General features: G+C 49.6%; 8 protein-coding genes across 8 annotated transcripts; 6 read left to right on the plus strand and 2 right to left on the minus strand.

The window, feature by feature from the left end:
- Positions 1–137: 137 nt before the first annotated feature.
- Positions 138–1049, plus strand: CABS01_06619 (X-Pro dipeptidyl-peptidase protein; the record flags this gene model as incomplete). The annotated part of the gene is made up of 1 exon (XM_060539984.1): positions 138–1049. The coding sequence occupies one exon, from the start codon at positions 138–140 to the stop codon at positions 1047–1049; it is 912 nt and encodes a 303-aa protein (XP_060403668.1).
- Positions 1050–1482: 433 nt separating this feature from the next.
- CABS01_06620 (uncharacterized protein) lies at positions 1483–2810 on the minus strand (the record flags this gene model as incomplete). Its single annotated transcript, XM_060539985.1, has 4 exons — positions 1483–1503; positions 1581–2079; positions 2160–2565; positions 2618–2810. 4 exons carry the CDS (start codon positions 2808–2810, stop codon positions 1483–1485), a joined length of 1119 nt encoding a protein of 372 aa, XP_060403669.1.
- An 824-nt stretch (positions 2811–3634) lies between these two features.
- CABS01_06621 (uncharacterized protein) lies at positions 3635–4377 on the plus strand (the record flags this gene model as incomplete). The annotated part of the gene is made up of 4 exons (XM_060539986.1): positions 3635–3753; positions 3816–3978; positions 4046–4158; positions 4233–4377. 4 exons carry the CDS (start codon positions 3635–3637, stop codon positions 4375–4377), a joined length of 540 nt encoding a protein of 179 aa, XP_060403670.1.
- Positions 4378–5412: 1035 nt separating this feature from the next.
- CABS01_06622 (uncharacterized protein) lies at positions 5413–7083 on the plus strand (the record flags this gene model as incomplete). The annotated part of the gene is made up of 5 exons (XM_060539987.1): positions 5413–5581; positions 5642–6188; positions 6245–6308; positions 6358–6704; positions 6762–7083. 5 exons carry the CDS (start codon positions 5413–5415, stop codon positions 7081–7083), a joined length of 1449 nt encoding a protein of 482 aa, XP_060403671.1.
- Positions 7084–8559: 1476 nt separating this feature from the next.
- Positions 8560–9550, plus strand: CABS01_06623 (uncharacterized protein; the record flags this gene model as incomplete). Its single annotated transcript, XM_060539988.1, has 4 exons — positions 8560–8726; positions 8790–8876; positions 8929–9316; positions 9395–9550. 4 exons carry the CDS (start codon positions 8560–8562, stop codon positions 9548–9550), a joined length of 798 nt encoding a protein of 265 aa, XP_060403672.1.
- A 1441-nt stretch (positions 9551–10991) lies between these two features.
- Positions 10992–12244, plus strand: CABS01_06624 (uncharacterized protein; the record flags this gene model as incomplete). The annotated part of the gene is made up of 6 exons (XM_060539989.1): positions 10992–11027; positions 11091–11104; positions 11159–11448; positions 11525–11736; positions 11845–11935; positions 12093–12244. The coding sequence occupies 6 exons, from the start codon at positions 10992–10994 to the stop codon at positions 12242–12244; spliced, it is 795 nt and encodes a 264-aa protein (XP_060403673.1).
- A 613-nt stretch (positions 12245–12857) lies between these two features.
- CABS01_06625 (uncharacterized protein) lies at positions 12858–14332 on the minus strand (the record flags this gene model as incomplete). Its single annotated transcript, XM_060539990.1, has 5 exons — positions 12858–13368; positions 13439–13910; positions 13974–14010; positions 14071–14166; positions 14225–14332. 5 exons carry the CDS (start codon positions 14330–14332, stop codon positions 12858–12860), a joined length of 1224 nt encoding a protein of 407 aa, XP_060403674.1.
- A 5549-nt stretch (positions 14333–19881) lies between these two features.
- CABS01_06626 (uncharacterized protein) lies at positions 19882–20505 on the plus strand (the record flags this gene model as incomplete). Its single annotated transcript, XM_060539991.1, has 1 exon — positions 19882–20505. The coding sequence occupies one exon, from the start codon at positions 19882–19884 to the stop codon at positions 20503–20505; it is 624 nt and encodes a 207-aa protein (XP_060403675.1).
- Positions 20506–20705: the final 200 nt, after the last annotated feature.

Consider the following 20705-nt stretch of genomic DNA (forward strand, 5'->3'; position numbering starts at 1 on the left):
GCCAATCTGTGAGAAAAAGTACTTAAGACTGACAACCAGCTGACCCTCAATGTTACTTTTGAACACTCAAGAAATAACAGTTCTCACAGATCCTATTCATTACTCAAATCATCTACTGCACGTACGCAACCTCAATCATGTCTCTGATCAGCATCGCCAAAGGCAGCCTCCACTTAGCTGGCCTGCTCCACCGCCCGGAAAACGCTTCATCTTTGGCTCCAGGCCTCGTCGTTGTTCACCCTGGCGGCGGAGTCAAAGAGCAGACTGCCAACCTTTATGCTCAGCGCATGTCTCAACAGGGATTCGTCTCCGTTGCCTTTGACGCACTCTACCAAGGACAATCCGAGGGAAGCCCGCACTACCTAGAAGACCCAGGCTCTAGGGTCTCGGATGTATCCTCTGTTGTGGACTACCTACAGACCTTAGACTACGTTGATCCTGACGCGATCACGGTTCTCGGGATCTGCGCTGGCGGCGGGTACGGAATCGCCGCGGCAGCCACTGACCACCGAATCAAGGCGGTAGCCGCAATCAGCCTGGTCAACATTGGCGACACGAATCGCCAGGGCTGGCTGAACACCATGAACACTTCGGATGCTTACGCTACAGTCGAGTCCGCGGCGGAAGTCATTCAAGACATCGCCGGGGGTGGCAACATCACCTACCTCCAATACGTTCCCGACCCTCCCCAAGCCGACACACCCCCTGACCTGGTCGACGCATGGGACTATTACCGCACACCTCGCGGCTTTTACAACACGTCCGAGAACCGTATGCACCCCGCTTCTGTCCCTCTTATTTATCGTTTCGACTCTTGGCACCTCGCAGACCAGTTTCTTTCTCAACCAACGATCTTGATTGCCGGGGAGGACGCCGATAGCCGTTGGGGCACTGATGACATCTACGAGAAGATCAAGGATTCCAATCCGAACGCAGTGAAGATTTTGGTACCTGGTGGACGCCACATGGATTTCTATGACCAGGAGCTGTACGTTGCGCCCTCGGTAGCTAATGTGACGGACTTTTTCAAAACACACCTCAATCTTTGAGGAAGGGGCAAACATGGCTCAAGAGACACGGCAAGATTTGACCAATCGAGAAGTTTCACAATGTGGCAAGCTAGGGGTACATTTACTTCAATAGTCGTATCTCCTCGACCTTCAGGCTTCAGCCTGGAGACTTCTGAATCACAAAGGCTCTTCAATCCAATTTTCGAACTGAATCGTAAAAGTAAACCAGACCGCACGTGACCCTTTTAGACGCACCAATGATCAGAAACGGGAAGGACTCCCATCTTATGGGGCATATGATGAATTTCCACAACGATTGTAGCGCACTAATAGCCTAGACCACAATCAAACCCGTCTTAGTGAGATGGCTGTCTCACTATTCTTCCTGGTAATATATCGCCTGAAAACTTCCGTTCCCCCGCTATCATGAAGACTTTCTATCCACATTACTTGACGCAGACTGGCTTTCGCCTCAAGCCACAAGGTACCAAGACTGGTCCGTATTAGAGGGTAGAGAATTTCTGACAACCACTCTTGATCTCGATTTTGGAATAATGAGATGGCGCCTACCATCAAGGCCCAGGCGAACAAGAAGGTTTCTTCGGCTGTGGTGGGTGAAAAGGCCAGACAAGCCTCTTGGAACTGAACGGCCAGAAGAGGATATTCAGTTTTCAGGCCGGGAAAGCTCCAGAAAACAGTAGTCAAGTAGGCATGAAGTGAAAGTCTGAGAACTTCCACCAAAGAATCTCTAGCATCGTCATAAAAGTCAAGGACGAGAAGATGTGACTGAATAGATGTTAAGAACTTCTCCAAAGTCATGTCCGCCAGTTTTTCCCCTGTCTTGTGACTTGTGTTGATCATCTGTGTAAGAATCTGGACATTCTTCACGCAGATGTATAGCTGTCGGTCAAGGCCATAAATCAGGTCGCGCGAGCGGGAAAAGCAACTCTGATCGATTGACCAGTGCTCGAAATGACGGACCTGACTGGATAAATCACAAGCAGAAGACGAAATGCCTTGGCAGTATACTGGCTTACAGCCGGTACACATGCTGTAAATCAAATCCGCTCTTCATTCGGGATTGTTAGTACCTATACTTCGCTGCCGTGTCAAGGAGAAGGAAGGCAAGATGGAGCGCTGGATGCTTACCGGCGGATCTTTTCCTGGAGAAGAGGCTTTCCTTCGTACGACTTCAGGCCCCCACGAAGATCGATGATTTTTTTCAGCCCCATCATATGCATGTGGGCGCTCTCCATATCTCCAAAGCACTCCGTGATAAAGAGCATGAACATGACCACCGTCGTTGTGGAGTCAGTCAAGGCAGTCTGTGGATCGCTGAGCTGTTTATTGAGTTCGCTGACAGTTCGATATGAGTGATATTTTGTTCTTTCGCTCTTCCGCCCTGCCAGATCATCGAAGAAGAACGAGGTGGTGTACAGGATGGCGTGGAGATAGGCTAGATCGAGCTGGGTCCAATGGAACCAATAAATGTCGGTGGGATCGGAAGCAGAGTACTTGGCGATTGGGTACATGTTGGTCTTCAAATAGGTGAAATCTGAGGATTCCGTTAGTGCACATAGCGCCGAGAAGAGTTGCATCAGACTCACAAGTACAAAGGAGGTTACGAGCACTAACGTCGATTTCTTCGGGGAAACTAACGAAAGCAAAGATGCTAGCTGGGGGAGGAGATGGGAGAGGTCGTCGTATGCCGGTAACGTCGCCATCGTTGTGCAGCTCGTATCCGGCTTCATCTTCCTGGAGGCCGCCATCACGGCCATTCGTTGTGGATGGAAGCCCCATGATGACTGGGGATATCTGCCGCATTTGCAATCTTGGTTCCGTCCGCTTCCGAGTATTCTTGCCCCTCATGACATGGCTTCTTATGAGCTTTCGGTCTCTGTCTGTCGGCAAATCGCTTGCCGTGGTGACGACAAAAGCGATTCCCTTTGCTACTTGTTCCCATATCAGCCACCCAACTCGCATGTTCATGACGCATGTAATCATTCAATGCTCGCGTGCAAGAATTTACCGGTTTGTGTAGTTTTTCCCGTACTAGCCATGACTCTCTGAGTATAGGGACGGCACGGACTTTTGGTCGATGTCTTCATTGGGAAAACAATTGGAAATCAGAAGGTGTCGACGGGAAGTCCAACCTAAATCCGTCAGAACTATGCGGACATTAAGAGCTTCCGCTCGAAGCACTGACCCGCTTGCCAAGACTTGATTGTTTCCCTAATTCGATTTAGCGCGATCTGTCTCATGGTTTGAACTTAGTCTCAGTTCCATCCACTTACCCGGCGTCCTCACCACGCCTCACCGAGCACGTAGTCGGTTTCGGTCTGACACAAATCTCCTTTGAGCAACCCGAGCAAAGTAAACGATGACAAAGAAAAAGAGGGAGGGTTTAGGTAATCTCGTCATCCAGGCTGTCCGTGGAAAAGCGAAACGCAAATCCGGAGATTGAGCCAAGGCAGTCAATCTACTTGGCTTTGCAAGGAAACGATGAGACTTCATTCCATCAATATCACGATTGATGCCGCTGGAGTGAGTATAAGAACATAATTATTTCCATTGTAGATTTTACTTCTCTGCCGAATCAAATTGATAACAAATATTCTATCAGGATGCGGTTTCACACCATTTACAGCATTGGCATTGTGCTGCAGGCGGCCCACGCAATTGACATGAGAGACTACGCGCCGTCATGTGGCGTAGAGCCAGAATTCCAGCTTTGGTACAAAGAGTAAGCCAGACCAAGTGCTTCTTCGATCCATACGTGCTGATGAGTCGTTGATTCCACTTTAGACTTCTCGGCGCTTTTGAGGACCCTTTCGCAACTGATCGCGCCACCGACTTCTTCGCGCCCGGCGGTGCTTTGATCATCCTCGGAACAAGGAACATTGGCAACCGAGAGATTCTGGGGGCCAGAGGAGCGATGTTGCCCACGGATGGCTCAGTGCAATGGAACGTAGGTTGCTCGGGATTTTCATCTTACAGACAGTGGAATGGAAAGTCGGCTGATATTCTACACATAGCACTTCCCAAATCGAACCTTCGTATCTTCGGAAACGCCAGCGGATAAGACATTTGAGGTTGCCGGGGTTCTGGAGATAAGCCGCCCGATCGACTCAAGCTGCGCAACTACTTAGTAAGTCCTTAGTACTCTCTCCGGTCGCATTCAATTATTTATACAGACTACTGACAAACTCTACATATGTGTAGCTTCCAAACACACTTCACCGTTGCGAAGAACCCGGACACCGGGAAGGCAAATCTCACTCCGCAGGGTGGCAGTCTTATCATCTACGACGGATATTCTATCAACGCTACAAGCGACCCCTGTATTAAAGGGACCAGTAGTCATTGAGCGTGTTTGTTATTCAAGGGATATTGGATTCTGCCTTTAGAGACGAAAGATATCTGCTTATTAGCTTGCTTCGTTTGCCGCTCATTGAGACTGTGCTGTGGGTATACTTAGGTCTTGGAAGTAAAGTTAAAGGATCTGTTACTACTCTGTGTCTTGCACAATCATTCTAAGAAGTAACAAACCTGAACGTCATAGGTTTAGTCCCCTTCGGTATTTAGTATGAGTACTTAGGCAATTAAGGTAGTTCGTACTGAGTTCTTTCATAGTCCCAGCTGAGGCCAGAATTTTTCCCTACTCATAGCTGCTATGCTGACTTGACCACCAAATATCGGCGAAGCCGGGTGAAAAAACCATGCATCCCTTCTCCAAGGAGCTTGGGATCTGTGTGAGGTCGCCGACAAAATGCTGAAGGACATCGGCAGGCCTAACCCCGGCTACCTTACTTACATCTATCTTCGATGCTGAAACTTTCGAAACCCTACCATCTACGTGCAAATTGCTAGTTTCGAGGTGGTTAGAATGAATGAATAGCATGAATTGAGCTTTACGTTTGTATAGTATACAGAGAGATTGAAAGGTGTCACCAAGCTGTTGTAGGCAGATATCTGGAGACAGAAGAATTGGAGAAATGGAAACACCGCAAATAATTCTGGGGCATAAGAGGTCTGGGAAAAATAATTCTGGCTAGTGGAGCTAGTCCCGGGCTTTTGTAAAACTGCGAAGAAGCCTGCGACAACAGCGTATCCCACCGGGAGGTGACTGCGATGGAGCTCCGCTACGACTCGTAATGCCAACCTACAAACACTCTTGCGTCTCAAAAGAGCCCATAGAAATGCCGTTCATAGTGGTCGGTATATGCATGGGTCGTCCGCGGGGTCGGGATGTAACGCAAGTCCGTCGAGACCATGCAACTGTATTGTCACGGCATAGACTTGATCATTTGTGAGGTATAAAGCTCAAGGTTTGAGACCTTGCCCTAATCAAATATCTCCGTGTCATTCTACCCCCATCTTGAAATAAGTATCCATCGACAAAATGCCTGAGTGTGGTTCAATTGTGGACGGGGTCGTGCGATACCCTCCTTCTGGGATCAATGTTATCATTGTTGGCGCAGGCCTGGGAGGCTTGCAGGCAGCCGTTGAGTGTTGGAGGAAGGGTCATGAGGTTCGAATTCTTGAGAAGGGGGAGGCGATTTCCGAGGCCGGTACGTGATTACCTTGAGGCTTCCTTTCCGCTGGAATTGAACTAATAATATGCCGCCCAGGTGATGTTATCAGACTCGGGCCTAACAGCTATGCCACCTTGAAGGAGTATCCTAAGATGCTCCAGGAATGGGATCAGTTCGCCTTTGACCCCGAGGCATGCTTCTGTCACCGTGACGGACGATTCGCTGTGCCGAAGGCTGAAGTCGAGCATCACCTTCCGGGAGTTGCCACACATGTGATATGGCCCATCCGAGCAAAGCCGATTGTCAGCCGACGAGATCTTGCTATGATGCTTCTTAGTCAATGCAAGCGATTGGAGATTCCTGTGACATATGGTGTAGACATCACCCGTTACTCGGAAGATGGAGAGGGTAGTGCCACCGCCCACGCCGAAGATGGCCGCAGCTTCACCGGGGATGTTGTGATAGCGGCAGACGGCATCGGCTCCAAGAGCTGCAGTGTGACCTTGGGCAAGCCGGTTCGCGCAGTGAGTACAGGTTACTGTGCTGATCGTGTCATGTACTCGACCGACCACATCAAAGATGCTCCTGCTCTGCAAAAAGCGATTGCTGAACTCCAACGACCTCAGATGCGCATGTATACAGCGTGAGTCTTGTCTCAAGTCACTACTTAAATCAAGGGCTTGGCTGACAGAACACCAGCCCTGATATGTATATTGTCTTTCTCTTGTCAAAGACTCACATTTTTCTCGGCATCACGCACAAGGTAGGTGTTGTTGCACACCTTTCATTCTAATCTAACACGAGAGACACAGGACGATGGCACGGCTGTGGAATCCTGGTCATCGACCGTAACCCCTGCACAGACGGCAGATGTGATGCCCGACAAGGAGGGCTGGGATCCGGTTCTCATGGAGGCGATTCACAGCACCCCACCCAATACTGTTGTGCGGTGGAAGCTATGTTGCCGTAACACCCAACCAAAATGGCACTCCGAGGGTGGCCACATCATTCAGCTCGGTGATGCAGCCCATAGCTTCATCCCATCATCTGGAAACGGGGCATCTATGGCTCTTGAGGACGCCATGTCGCTTCCCGAGTGCCTAAGACTGGGAGGCAAAGATCACATACCTCTTGCCGTTCGAGCTCACCAGCTTCTCAGGTATGTTGGCAGGTGTTTACATCATGCACGGCCTCCTTTTTAATCACTTTGTCCTAGATATGAGCGTACTTCGCTTCTGCAACACAATGGTTTCGTCAACAGGCGTCAGGTCCACCGCGACATGAACGAGATCCTAAAGGATGAAAGGCAGCCCATGCTCCTCGGAAAATGGGTCTGGACTCACCATGCCGAAAAGTATGCCACAGAGAATTTTGTAGAGGCGTGTACGGCAATCAGACTTGATAAAACATTCAAGAACACCAATTTGCCTGTGGGCCATGAGATCCAACCTTGGAGTATCGAAGAAGAGGAAGAAAAGGAGAAGTCTGGTATTTTCAATGAGGATCTGAAGAATACCGGTGACTGGGGATTGGCGTGAAGCACGAGTGAGGTTCATGGCCAGTGCAGATACTTGGTCCTTCAGCGCTTCAATCGAATGGATTTGGCGAGGGTTTGAAGGATCATGGAGATAAGAAAAAGCCATTCCTGGCGGAAAATTTGCCCTCGGGTTTACTCCGTTCTCTTAGGCCTACTTTGATATTCATTCATTCGTTAGATCCGACATTATGCTACAATTCCAACCCATTATTGACAGGTAAGAGAGCCTTCAAAAGGCCGTGTGAGATTCGTTGCGCCCTGTTTGTGACCACCTCCCTCCAGGCTAAAACTAAAGACACCAGGTCTCTTGCCTTCGTCCCCTTCGCCCCTCTTTCCATCTGCGAACGACGCTAGCTGACTTACGGACCATCCAGTTTCGGCGAGTATTACCCGACACATCGTCGCAGCATCAAGATCTACGGACCGAAACGACAATGCATATCTCACGTCGGACTCTGCACTAACGAACTAAGATCGCACCTAGTGATACGGTAGTCACTAATGGAAATGCTCGGAAGGTTCCGCAAGCTGAGGATTGGACACTTGCCGTCCGCGCAATCTAATACTACACGACTATTCGACGCACTGAGACAAAGTGCCAGAATGATCAGTATCAAGGGGGCTAGAATCATGACACATATACGGACGGAACGAAATGCTGCCATGCAGCCACGAAATCTTCCTTTCCAATCAACCACCTTAAGCGGCCCTTCGTTCAGCTATGCTATGACGCTAGTTGTGTCCGAAAAGAAAACCTAGGAAGAAAGAAGCAAATATGTTGACAGTCCGCGAGAATAATTTCATCACAATAACCTCGATGCTGCACCCTTAGTCTCTCATAAGTACCTTAGGTATACTCAACACTGTTCATGCCGAGTCGAAGTCAAATCAATCGAGGCGCGCCCGCTACTTCTTAAAAGCAGGAGTGCATCTGACATCCAACTGGTGTCTGCCCTACCTAGTTCTGAGGGATGGAACCATGTCTGGGCTCGCAGGGCTGCCGCTACCCGGCATTCGGGCCACTCGGCAATGCCATCTGGCAAGGCATGTTATCCCTTGATGAGCAATGCACCTGGGCGTCGCACCTTTGGATTCCTTAACCACCCCTTCATACCGCCCTTCTTTACCGCCCTTCACAACACCCTCCTGCCAAGCGTTTATTGGCGGTCTACTTTTGTGCCTGCAACCACGGCGAACTGTGAAGCATGTACTGGGGGCTTGGCCTAGCCCATATCGACTGCCAACCATGGGGCAGCAGTCAAGGGGCTTGGCATCTGGCCTGAGCTATTCCACGGCTGGTAAATCGTACAAAGATTTGATTGCGTGATGCTCTGCCGTGAGATAGATAAAGACGGAGACGTCGTGCACACGAGGCTACGTCGCTCACGTTTTGATGTCCAAGCCGTGAGATTGAACCACTGATCCGCTGATTCCCCAGGAGCTCGGGAAAACAAACGCCCATCTTTTCCCACCCTCCATGGCTGCACAAGTCTCCCCAACGGGGGACTGCTACCTCGAGACCACCACCAGCATCTTACTCGGTATCGTCATAGGCTTGACGATGCTCAATTTTGGAAAGGTGTTGAAACAGACTTCGCACATTTACTCAAAAACCAAGTCGTTTACCAATCTTTACAGCTGGATGTCAGTCAAGCCTTCCTGCGTATGAGCAGCATCACTAAATCTCCAGAAAATAACACTCAATAGGATCTGGATTTTACTTCTTGCTAGCCCCACTCAAGCGATTATCGACTGGCTCTTCATTGTTGGACACATTCTAAAAAGGTCGGTAATGTACGCCTAAACTCCTGTAACCTACTTTTTAATCGTTTGTTAACGAAAACAGCCCCGGGTTTAGCGCTGCGGATATCTTGCTCTGGGTGTTTCAAACGCAGCTTACACCTCAAATCATTGCGAACCGACTAGGACTTATCATGACAGATAAGAAGAAAGTTAGGATCATGAAATGCGTATTGCTTGTGATTATTGGCATAATGAACGCTACTGTCATCTGCATGATATTTCTGATACAAGCGACCTACCCTACGCTGGGTCCACATATCCAAAAATTCTACGCCCCTATCGACAAGGCCTTTGGTCTGCTAACTGATCTCTTACTCAACTTGGCGTTCATATGGAAGGTCCATCATGAACTGATCGCCAACGGTCTGACAAAATATCGATTGTTGTTCAATCTCAACATCGCTGCTATAATACTTTCGCTGTCTATGGATGTAGGTCGCAGCGTATTTCCTTCATTCAAGTCGTTTCCGAGAACTGCCTTAAGAGCATCGCTGATTCGTCGTACAAAGATCGCCCTGCTTGTCGTTGTGCTTGTTCTACCGAATTCCTTTATTTACACTTGTATCCACCCGATAGTCTATAGTGTCAAACTTGCCATTGAACTGATGATGGCAGATCTGATAGTCCAGGTCACGCAAGAGCAATATCAAATGCCGGAAATTTAGAGGCCGCTAATTTTGTGAGGTAGCGCGTCACATCGTCGATTTTATTGATAGCCCTCGTTCTACAGCTTTCCCTGGTTACCTCATCGCACTCACTGATCCTAACAATCTTGTTCGGCATTGCAGTCTTGGCGGATTCATTACGGTTATGTGACTCACGATTCTGTGGAAAGTAGTTCTTGTCGGCTGACGAGAAAAGACCATTAGTCTATATGATCTTGATGATTGATCTGATATCATTTCATTCGATTTCATTTTATCTGATCTGAAACATATTAAAGTCTACTCGGTTTCAGCCAAAGAGGGCACGACGTTGCCCGGGCGGATGAGTCAGCCAGCGACACTTGGAGCTGGGCAATCTGTATCATCACTGACTTCTCACCGCCACACAACCAGACAAGATAAGCCTCAAAGGATCTAAAGCTCCTCTTCCATTATGTTCAGACCCTTGCTAAGAAGCTACGTTGGCCTGATCCTGAGGTAACAGTGAATGAGCTAGGGCTGGCCTGCTGGGTACCTTAATTGTGCCAAACTTAAGTCGAGCATTCATCAAAGTCTAAATCACGATCAGGAGTCTTGACCTCCCCACCATCCTTTACTTGAGTTGAACTTCATTTCTCCAATCTTCTTCAAACTTCCGCAACTCATCTCTCTACCCTTGAAAGGGGCAGTCGATGGTAGCGTAAAACTAGTGTGATCGGTGAGCAGGGCCCCTAGAATAATCTCAAACGCAAGGGTCGGAAGCGTTGGGAAACAGGCATTACGAGCGGGTCTCGAGGTAACCTCCACAACATCGTCCGATCGGACCATTGACCGTCACTAACTAGCAGAGCCCTAGCCGGAGAATACGCGGTCCCCTATGATGCATACGTCCGGAGTCAGGGCTTCTTGAATTCGAAGACGCATCGCAACCAACTTGCATCTTGATGCCAGTAGAAAGTCTCACGTTCAGAAGGGCCTGATTGTGCCGCGAGAATGTATCGTGGCACGCGGAATGCAGTCTGTTCATCTCTTGTCCTCCGTGTAGACTGAAAAGGGACTTTGTCCGCAAGCGCGTACCGACCTTGGAAATACGTTGGTTTCCCTCAAAGGTGGACCGATCTGCCTCCAGCGCCTGCCCAAAGTAGAGACCTAGATCCAGTTCAATCTTTTCTTTCCTGGGACTATGCCAGTACTCTTAGCTCCGGAACTTCTCTACTAGATTATCATGCGTCTCTTCGCGACCGTCGTTCCAGCCATTCTTGATCTGGCGGGCGATCATATCATCGCTGGTGCCCCATCGAATCAGATTAGCCCTGGGTGCTATCGGAGCCCTCTGGTCCGATAACTATCACTGGAATAGAGATCCAGCTGCATTGATGCTATCAAATGCTTGACGTCCCTGCCGTCAGAGGGCGATTATCTGTAGCATGGTGCCAAGACCCGGTGGGATCACTTCCAGAGAATGCACATCTATGCCCCAGAGCAGTTGCACTTCAATGTGAGTCAGCCCAATCCGCGTGGCAAATCAACAGGTAGTTTCAGTATACTGATGTTGGTACAGGGTTCTTTCCTCCCGTAAGAGACAACTCCAAACTTACTTCGATCATTTTCTAAATATGTCAATCGCAGCTGGCATCGGTGGATGATGTTTCTCTTCGAATCTGGGCTGAGGAACAAATGCTCTTACCAAGGAACACTACCCTACTGGGACTTGAGTCTTGACAATACTGCGGAAAGCTTCGTCAAGTCGCCAATCTTCGACAACATATACGGTTTCGGGGGTAACGGGCCGTATATCGAGGATATCAGTGATGACGAGGAGTTCCCAGTCAAGAACCCCGCGGAAATTCCGGGAAGGAGCGGAGGAGGATGCGTCCGGGAGGGTCCATTTGCAAATCTCACGGTTCCCATAGGTCTTGGTGCGTTGTGAATTTCCGCAAACCACAAGGCTTCTGCCCCTGCCCGGCATCTGCTGACTTCACATCCTGGCAATAGGGTCCTCCGTTGAATCGCACCCCCATTGCCTGCGTCAAGATTTCAGTCCCACCCTCGTTGCCAGTGCCCTGAGAGACGAAATGATTGACCGTGCGCTCTCTGCGCCGACCTATGGCGAATTCAACTCTCATATTCAGGGCTACAGTTTCGAGTTTGACGGCCTGACTCTCCACGCGGGCATGCATCTTGGCATCGGCGGTGCTGTTTGCAAGGTACGTCTGATCAGACGATGATCCTTTCCCATTTTACGGCCCTTTTTGGTTCTTTACTTTGTTAGTTGTGAAGTTGTGTGGTCTGAGGAAGCTAATGGCCAGGACCAGAATGCGGACATGTACTCCTCCCCCGGCGATCCACTCTTCTACTTCGTCCACGGTGCACTGGACAAGATCTGGAACGACTGGCAGCGACGAGGTAAGCATCCTTTTCTGCTCACGAACTTGACTTTCGTTTCAGTGCCACTTGTGAACAGACCAAGGCACTTGGACAAGCGGCTAGGCGCCCCGTTTTCCCCAGCATAAGAAAACGTTAAAAGGAGTCGTAGGCTCGATCTTGCTAACGATGGTCATAGACTGGCCCGCGCGCAAAACCGCTATCGGTGGCCCGGACACCATGTTCGCGTACCCATTCAACTTCTTCGGTGACGTGCCGTACGAGAACAACACGTTGCAGTACCTTCTCAAGTACCCTAATTTTGGACAGGTATCCCCATTAGCGACGTGATGGATATCCACGGTTGTCCGTTTTGCTACGAGTATAACTTGTTTGAGCTATCAACTATACCATCTCAGTCTAGTGTGTTACAGCGGCTTCTGCACTCTAGTCGCAGCATCCGATTATACGAATCCGTCGTACAGCGACCAATAGCCGCCCAAGACTGATGAGCTACATCGGCCGCTGTCCTAGTGTATCGAGTCTTGGTTGAGCCGCCGCTAGTCGGGGAGGAGAATCCGTGCACAAGTTGAGGCGCGGGCTATTGCGGTTTAGGGTCTGGCAGACAAAAGACAAAGACAGCCACGGTGGTCGATGTGCTCGGATAAAGTTCCACTACTGAATCAACATCGGAGGCATCCCCATTTGTCCTAGCTTGCGATTGCAAGTCGCTTAAGACGGCAATATTGCGGCGATGTTGTCTGGAGAGTTCCCGAGAGTCAATTGAATCCCATACCACTGCTAGATTATGGGTGGGTGAGGGGATGGGGCACTCAGTATCACACTCCAATGTAAGCTTAAGTTGCATTACGCACTTCATAGATAACATGTGCTTAGAGAATGCTCAATCCGATGTAGATACATCGCCAAGTAATTCATGAAGGTGAAATGAAACTTTTATTAATCATGGTCTCAATCGACTGCGTGATGGGGACGGGACGAGACGATCATGTGACTCCTGGTCGTCCGCTATCCTCTTGAACCCTTCGGAAAATAGCGACATTTCGCTCGGCTTTGTGTGAAGTCCCCTTGATTCGACCTCAACTTTTGTTGAGCTCAACGGGGACTCATTGATACACCATCTCTCATTTACCTCAACTCCTCCATACGTCTTGCTCGGTTTTTGTGGTGATGGAAAGTCGCATAGCTCAGCGGTGGCCTCCTCGTCACGGAGACTGCTGAGACGGCGTATCTCCGATGTAATCTCGATCTCTTTTGTGATAAAGATGTGGCCGATGCTACTCTGTAGGGTGGGCCAGAAGACGGGTAACGAGGCGCAAATCGTCGCCAAGTTGATCTCAACCGCAGCGAGAACGATGGGCACGCAGCCGTACCAGCTGGGATCGAGGGTCGGATAAGTGCCCGCTCTCGAGTGTGAAATGCCGATGAGACGGAAGATTCCAAGAACGTTCACGCTAGCGAAATCGAGTCAGACGGGAAGTGTTCGCTTTGAGATGGAAAGGAAGTTTAAGACATGGAACTTACAGAACACCCATGGTGAACAGACCAAGCAGGCCCAAGCGCGACTTCGTCCGAGTTCCAGCCTCCAGGAACAAGGGAATAGGTATCGCAAATACAATCAGGTCCAGTGCAACATTCATTCCGACGTGGCTTTCAAAGCTTTTCGCAAAGATAATGGGGTCGCGGGAGCCAAATGCCCATCGAGTATCCGTAGTCGATGAAAGGTCCCAAAAGGCCGACACGGGAAGGCAGGGGATCCAGGCAATGAAGGAGTAAGCTACACCCCATAGTGCGGTGATGTAAATGACGATAATGGTAACGATTCGAGACTTCGTGTTGCGTTCAAACATTCGTAGATATTGAAACAGTAAGGCCAATTTGATGAGGGCTGTTGCCATTGGGTATGCGCCGTTGCAGACATAAAAGGCTTTGATGAAATTTTGCATGCCGTTAACTCCAAGTAATAGAAAGTGCTTGCCCAGCCCATAATCCGTGGCTGCATTGAAGAGTTAGAGGACCTTTCTTTCGTAGGTAGGCGCCATAGAATGAAGACACTTACCCACACACGTTGCTATAGATAAAAGCAGGCTTGTGAGCTGCGGGCAAAATGTTAGACATTGAAAATAATGCGAAACGGTTGCCTGATAGCTACATACCAAAGATAACACAACGAAGAAGTCATCCCATCCCGGACACCGAGCAATAAATAACCGGACATAGAGTCGAAAGGCACCGCATATCCAGGCGACAAGCTACGGTAAATGGTCAGAAGCTAGAATTGTCTGGATGTGGTTCATGGGCATCAAGTACCAGAAAGGAAACGACCATAGCCAGGACCGCAGGTCGTTGGTTGAGAACCGGCACAGGGTCTTTGAGGTTGTCGGCTTTGCCGAGTAATTCAAGTATGGAGCCGCCCATTTTCTACAAGGGTTCTCGAGATCGGGGCCGTTGCCGTTTGCATACTCGGGGGGGAGACTTCGAATTCCGTAGGTCGAAGTCCAGCTCGCGGGTAGATTTCGAATCGGAGTTCTCAGCCGTTGGCCAGCAAGAGTCGGCGGATGGTCAAATAAGACAACTCATTCGGGATTAAATGGAGACAACCTAGAGGGGTTGGAAAGGTTGGACAAGAGCGAAGGGGGGAGGGGCAGCAATGATAAATGGTTCCCGAAGTCAAGCCCTCCGTCGAGCCGTTCTCGAGATGAACCTGACTGGGGGTGTTTGAGTAGCTCCAGAAAGTGGTGCGCGCAACACCCTGCAGTGCGGTACCTCGAGAAAGCCGTCAGCTCCAGGGCCCCTGCACACGTGGTATGTGCATTCCGGAAACGGATTCGGGGACACGGCTAACCAAGTGCCTTTTTGTTGCTGGCGAACTTGTTTCACCTGATGCAGATAGCACTGGCGTTTTGCGTGGACAAAGACGGTCAAGATCGCTCATGGCTGGCATTGGGACGAAGGCCTCAAGGTTCGAGGCTTCCTTGCCACTCACTCTATGTTAAGTTTTGTTCAGTGGACTGCGTAAGTACATGCAGGTTTACATGGTACGAGCTGAGGTGGTCTCGTCCCCGTCGAATCCCTCTCTCTTCCTCTCTAGTTCTTGCTCCTCGCAAATCTCACCCTTGGAATGGAGACTCGATTCAGTTCCCCAACTTTCCCACCCAGATGAGAGAGACTCCACAAGCCGATCAGCCGATCAAAGTGCGAACAGGTCAATAAGAAACGCCCTGGATAATTAAAAATAAATGGCAAACATACGTAATTTTCGGCCAACCCAAAATTGCTGCTCACAGTGGAAATGTCTTGGTGTTTGCTTCTGCGCCCTCTCTTCTTTTTTCTTCCATGCCGCTCACCGTTGCTTCTCTATTCCTTCTGCAGCGTTAGACGTTTTTATTGGAGTGGCCCCGAGCGTGCAGCATGCAGATAGACTTGGACATGTTTGAAATGTCGTGCGTTTTTGCCCCATTCCCATTTCTTCCACATCTCCTTTCACAGTCGTATTTCTTCGCTTAGACGATAAAGTGACAAGCAAACACTCATCACATCATCATAAATCACAAAGGGGTTGTGCGGACGGACTCCTTGGCCCTTCCTGGAAGGCAAATGCAACATGAACAGCCATCGTCCCGTCTTTCATCGCAGAGGCGCAACTTGTCGGGGACTTCGCCTACCGACTGGCCTTCCTTTCTTGGATTTCTGCCATTTTTTGAGGGGTGGGAAACAGATGAAGGGACGAACAACACACACAAGACACCAGTCTTGTTCGTTGCATCCGCTCCCCTGCAGGACCACCACGTCCAAACGAGGGGAATTGGCGTATCAGCATCGGGCAAGTCGAGCCTGGAGGGTTCGCTCGGACAGCCGCGGCGTCGGACCGTCTGGGGCCAAGGCAGTCCGGGGTCTTTCTAAGAGCCCTCCGTTCAGGATCTACGGCTAGCTTGAGTGGAGATCGCTGGATCAGTGACGATTGTCTCTGTGCTTACTCTTCAATCGCATCCGGACCATGTTTCTTTATTACCTACCTACCGGCTTCCCGGACTTGCCTTTTTCTTTTACTGCCGGCCCAAATGGTCCTAGAAGGCTTTTGCTACGTCGATGGACAAGACTCCTTTGGTGAGACATGCTGAGGGGCCGCGGGATGATCGACACCCATTGGTAGATCTAGCCAGACCAGAGAGCTTTGGCCACCGGAATAAGCAAGCTGTGCAACGCTGGCACTGAGCTGGCGAACTTGGCCTGGGGATTATCGATAATTAAGCGTCGTATCAAAAGTTTGGGCGTTGTCACGATTGATTTCCCACTCATGGTAAGTCGGCTCTCACTTGGTCAACTACTATTGCATGAAACAATCACCGGCTGCTCATAGCAAAGAAAACTCATGGCAACTCAATCTACATCTACTAATTCTGACCTCTGCCACGGAGAAGATGCCAATTCTAGCTAAGCATGCCGCTTCAATTCAGCCAGCTCGCTTCCGCATGGCCTCTGCGCAAGCCACCGTAGTCCTCCGGCACCGTTGACTTGGGTCCAGCGATAACTTTAGCGATATACCTAGAGAGCTGGTTCGATTCCAAGAATCTGGAATTCCTCCGAGTCAGATGCAGTTTAACTCGTCTGACAGTGAGTCCATTTTGGGCAGGGATTCAGCCACATCTTCTTTGAGAAATCGAGATTATCTCGCGTCGGGAGGCAGCATAGACCTCCTCTGAGAACGGTCTGGCATCGGGAAGCGCCCCGTGAATTGTTTACAAGAAGACGCATGAGTCGAACTGGGTTCACCAATACATCGAATGAGTTTATGGTTAGACTTCGATGATCGATCATGTTGGCGTAGCTCAGCCTTGGCCGGTGCCTCTTCCTGCCTCTGCGAGCGTGATGTCCTGGCGCCGGCACTCCATATGACAGGCAAAAGCCACCGAAATCATCCCTAAGAAGCGCCTCATAACCTTCAGATTCTCGTTAATGGAGTCGAAACATCTCAAATGTTTCAAGCACAGAAGATCACGTTTGTGTGGATGGAATGGTGCATAAAGCCATGCCGACGGGATGCCTTCAACACAACTGATGAACATTGAAGCCAGTAATAGCCTATTTAATAACGATAATTACTGTCTTCACTATTCATCGAGTCCTTGGGCTCAGAATCAAAGCCGCATCCGGCTGTTGCCAGCATATTGTCTCGTTTCATGATGTCTCTCACAACAACGAATACACATGTCAACAGCAAGCCACCACCCAGATGTCTTTGCCTCACGGACTCCGACTGCCACGCGACGTTCAGGTCATCAGGCTATCCTGACAGCACCACAAGCCAGCCTCACCAGAGACTATGGCATTATAGCCTACTCTCCTTTGCCCGATTTGTGAATCCGATGGAGTGGGGCATCGGCCGATATTGGCCAAAGCGTTATCGACCTTCCGGCCAGAATGAGGTCTGGCTCATGTTCGTGGCGCCGGGGCTGAGAGTCCGGCGGCTGTGTCGGTTCGGACCCACGTGAGCTAGAGACTCTTCCGGCCGAAAGACCTTCAAAAGAATAAGTTCCAGGGTACTAAGGCTCCTTGGTCGGCGGAAATCGCATCCGAGGATTGTGGTTCGCGGCCTGATTACCATGACCGCTGGCTTATTCACATAAGAACCGCATCGGGGATGGATCAGGGCATTATTCGTCCTGCTGCGGCCCAGCAATCTGGCATCGCGACGCCAAGGGCGCTGCTGTCAATCCTGCACTTAGACAAGAGCGGCAGGCAGACGTTCTACTTTCTCCTATTGCCAATACTTGTAGGAGGGTCCATACGCGTTCTTTGGGAGAATTCTCGATGGTAATCCCACTAGGTTTCCTGCTTCATAATCCCGACCCGGAGACGGTACGGGCACCGGAACTAAGAGCCTGCCTCGCCGAAACAAAGGTGGCGGCGAGCGAGGTCATATTGGTCCACTGAGCGTTTGATTCTGGATCAAAAGTCAATTGCGTCAAAGGCTCGATATCAACGTCGAATCAGTGGCACCCTCAACGGTTTGTCTAATGTTTGATTTCATGTTCGGGGTTCCGTTTCCGTCAACAGTCACCACGATTGCTAAGGGAGATTGCTCCCGTGGGGTTCTGGCACAACAAGATTCCAGAGCTATCCATGTCGAGGTCCTTGTTCCTCAGTCCCACTTCGATTCGGCTCAAAGCGCGCTGGGTCGACGCGATCTAATTCTTCAGGGTGCATCTTTAGTATCCGGCGCTAGCATCTACAGGGCCTCGCATCATCTCATCTAACCTCCCACGTAGCCTTGACTGTTGGGTGACTTTACGACTAAATAATACAATTACTATGTGCTCAACAATACTTCATCGTCCCAGCAACCACACCGTCAGACTTTACAGAAACAGAGACCTTCTGAAAATCATCTAAAGCAACGCCCATGCAACTTACCTAGAATGCATCTTTCGATGGAAAGGCTGCACACCGTTGACTTACCTGAATAGTGCCAAATAGTATGAGCTTGAGCTCACTCTATGTGATATCCAGACATGCCAAACAACGATACTTCTGCTTTATTCTGGTTAGTGTCCTTTTTTCCGAAACAGTACTGCTAAGAATACCGTACAGTTCAAAACTCAGACAAATAGGCTTTAAGACGCCTAGCATGTTACCGTAGCCCAGGCGCAGATTCATGAGGACCTGAGTCAGGAAGCTCATGCGGTGTGAAGGCTCGAGGAAATGGTGAAGGCATAATCTCACGCTTACCTCAAGAGATGAAATTTTGTAACCCGACTCAAGTTACAATGCATTTCTTGGAATCATCACCGTCGTGGCTATATTACTCGGCTGGTGCCGCTTAAGGAAGGGGCAGAGATAACTTAATGAGACCTTGAGACTACGGAAGCGGTGTTTGAAGCTAGCAGGGGCAAAACAATGAGACTCAGTCTCCCTACCACAGGTGAAATGCAGAAATTCCTCAGGGTATCGCTATACTCCAACCTGAAACGCACAGATGCAACTGGAAGTAAGAATGAATGCCCTCTGGGAAGAAAACCGGCGGACTCGGCACACCAACGAGAGGAAAGAAACGCTCAAGGTACTTCAAAAAAGCAAGTCCCTAGACTTGCTACATAATGCCAAATTCCGCCGGGTCGCCTATGTGATCACAGATCAGGATGATCCGGGAGTATTCCTGCTGGCGGAATGCTGCAGTGATAGGTCATGAGTAGCAAAGATCGCTCAATGTCGGCACACACAGTCACAGTTACTACTTCTCAGATGGAAAGTTTACATGCTGAGGACATGAAAGTGGCTTCCAGAAATAATTTCACGGAAGTTTCTATTTACCAGAACCGGCTACATGATGCATCCGTCTCTCGGGTGTGGCTACGCGCATACGGGAGAGTAATATAGGGCAAGCTTCAGCAACATTGGCTCAGATTCCTGCCATGAATTCGTGATCGTGCTTCATCACCAAATATCACAGACTTTCAGCACGTCTTACGATTCTTCATTCCAGTGTTGAACTGCTGCTGAAGCAAGCCCCCTATTGATCACTCACACGTCTATGTACTATTAAGAATTGCTACACCCGTGGTCTGACCATAATTGAGGGTACCTTCGCGGCTCAGTCTAACTTTTCGAGTTCAGCCACCTTATCTACCTTAAAGCATGCGTTGAACGTGTCACATATCATGACGCTGAGTGGCCAGCTTTGGCTTCCATCGTCTTGATCTAGGTTACAGAGTGCCTTGGTAAGGAATTCGATTCGCTGATTCTGTCTCCGCCACTACTTCAAGCTGCTACATAAGGCGACGAGGCTATTTGGTATGTAACGCGTCCCTCATGCACAAAAGCCTCCGGCTAGGGTGCTATAAATTGTAATCGTTAGCCGGACGCAATCTAATCTCTTTCACCATTTGCACCCCCGAAAATACTATCTGAACACTCCAATAAGACCGATTTTATTGCTCATTTGCTACCAAAAAAAGAGAAAAAACACCATGGCCGTCGCCTCGCCTCAAACGGAGACATTCTCCGTCTTTCTGCAGGGATACCTTTCACGCCCTGATCACTTCTTCGAAGTAGTCTCGCCCGGCAGCAATTCGCAACCACCCAACCTGATCCGAAAACGATTCATCTTCAAACAGGCCTCTTTTAGCGGATTCACGACCGATCTCGATCCGAGTTTGAACCCCATGCATGGACAGATTGGTCTCTATGTCTCAGGCTTGACGGACCCAGAGGTCCAAAAACTAGACGACTTTACACGGAATGTAGTCATGTCGACATGCATGAAAATGCAAGGCAAGGTGTCACTCATGTGCAACCACGGAACGGTCTGTATGAGGGAGGTTACTCTTTGGTTAGGGATCCCGAGGAATCAAGTGACACAAACCTCGAACGATATTCAGAATCAACAATTTGCTGGTCACGGAAGTGGACCTAGGGCCGGAAATTCCAGCAACATAGCGAACCAAGCAGCTCAACCCTGGGATGGATTCCAAAACCAGATCGACAACGGGAATGGATCCTCATCATCCTTCGGCAACGTTCCAAATAGTACCGTTGGAAACAACAGCCAAAACCTGAGCCAAGATCTCAACGGCGCTGCACGGGCTGCTTGATTTCCCCGCATCTCACGAGTGCAGCGTCAACTTCATGGTTCAAAATGATCTCAGCTAGAATAAGAGCCGAGCGAACAAACGCGATCATACACGAAAACACACGGAGTTGTCAATACACTCCAAGTCGGACATACCTACGAAAACCACAACATATGACGAATGTACGCCATAGCTTTTGAGTTATCAGTTTCACAAGAGGA

This window comes from Colletotrichum abscissum (assembly GCF_030869225.1).
Source record: "Colletotrichum abscissum strain IMI 504890 chromosome Unknown Scaffold_14.1, whole genome shotgun sequence".
NCBI classification, from domain to species: Eukaryota; Fungi; Ascomycota; class Sordariomycetes; order Glomerellales; family Glomerellaceae; genus Colletotrichum; species Colletotrichum abscissum.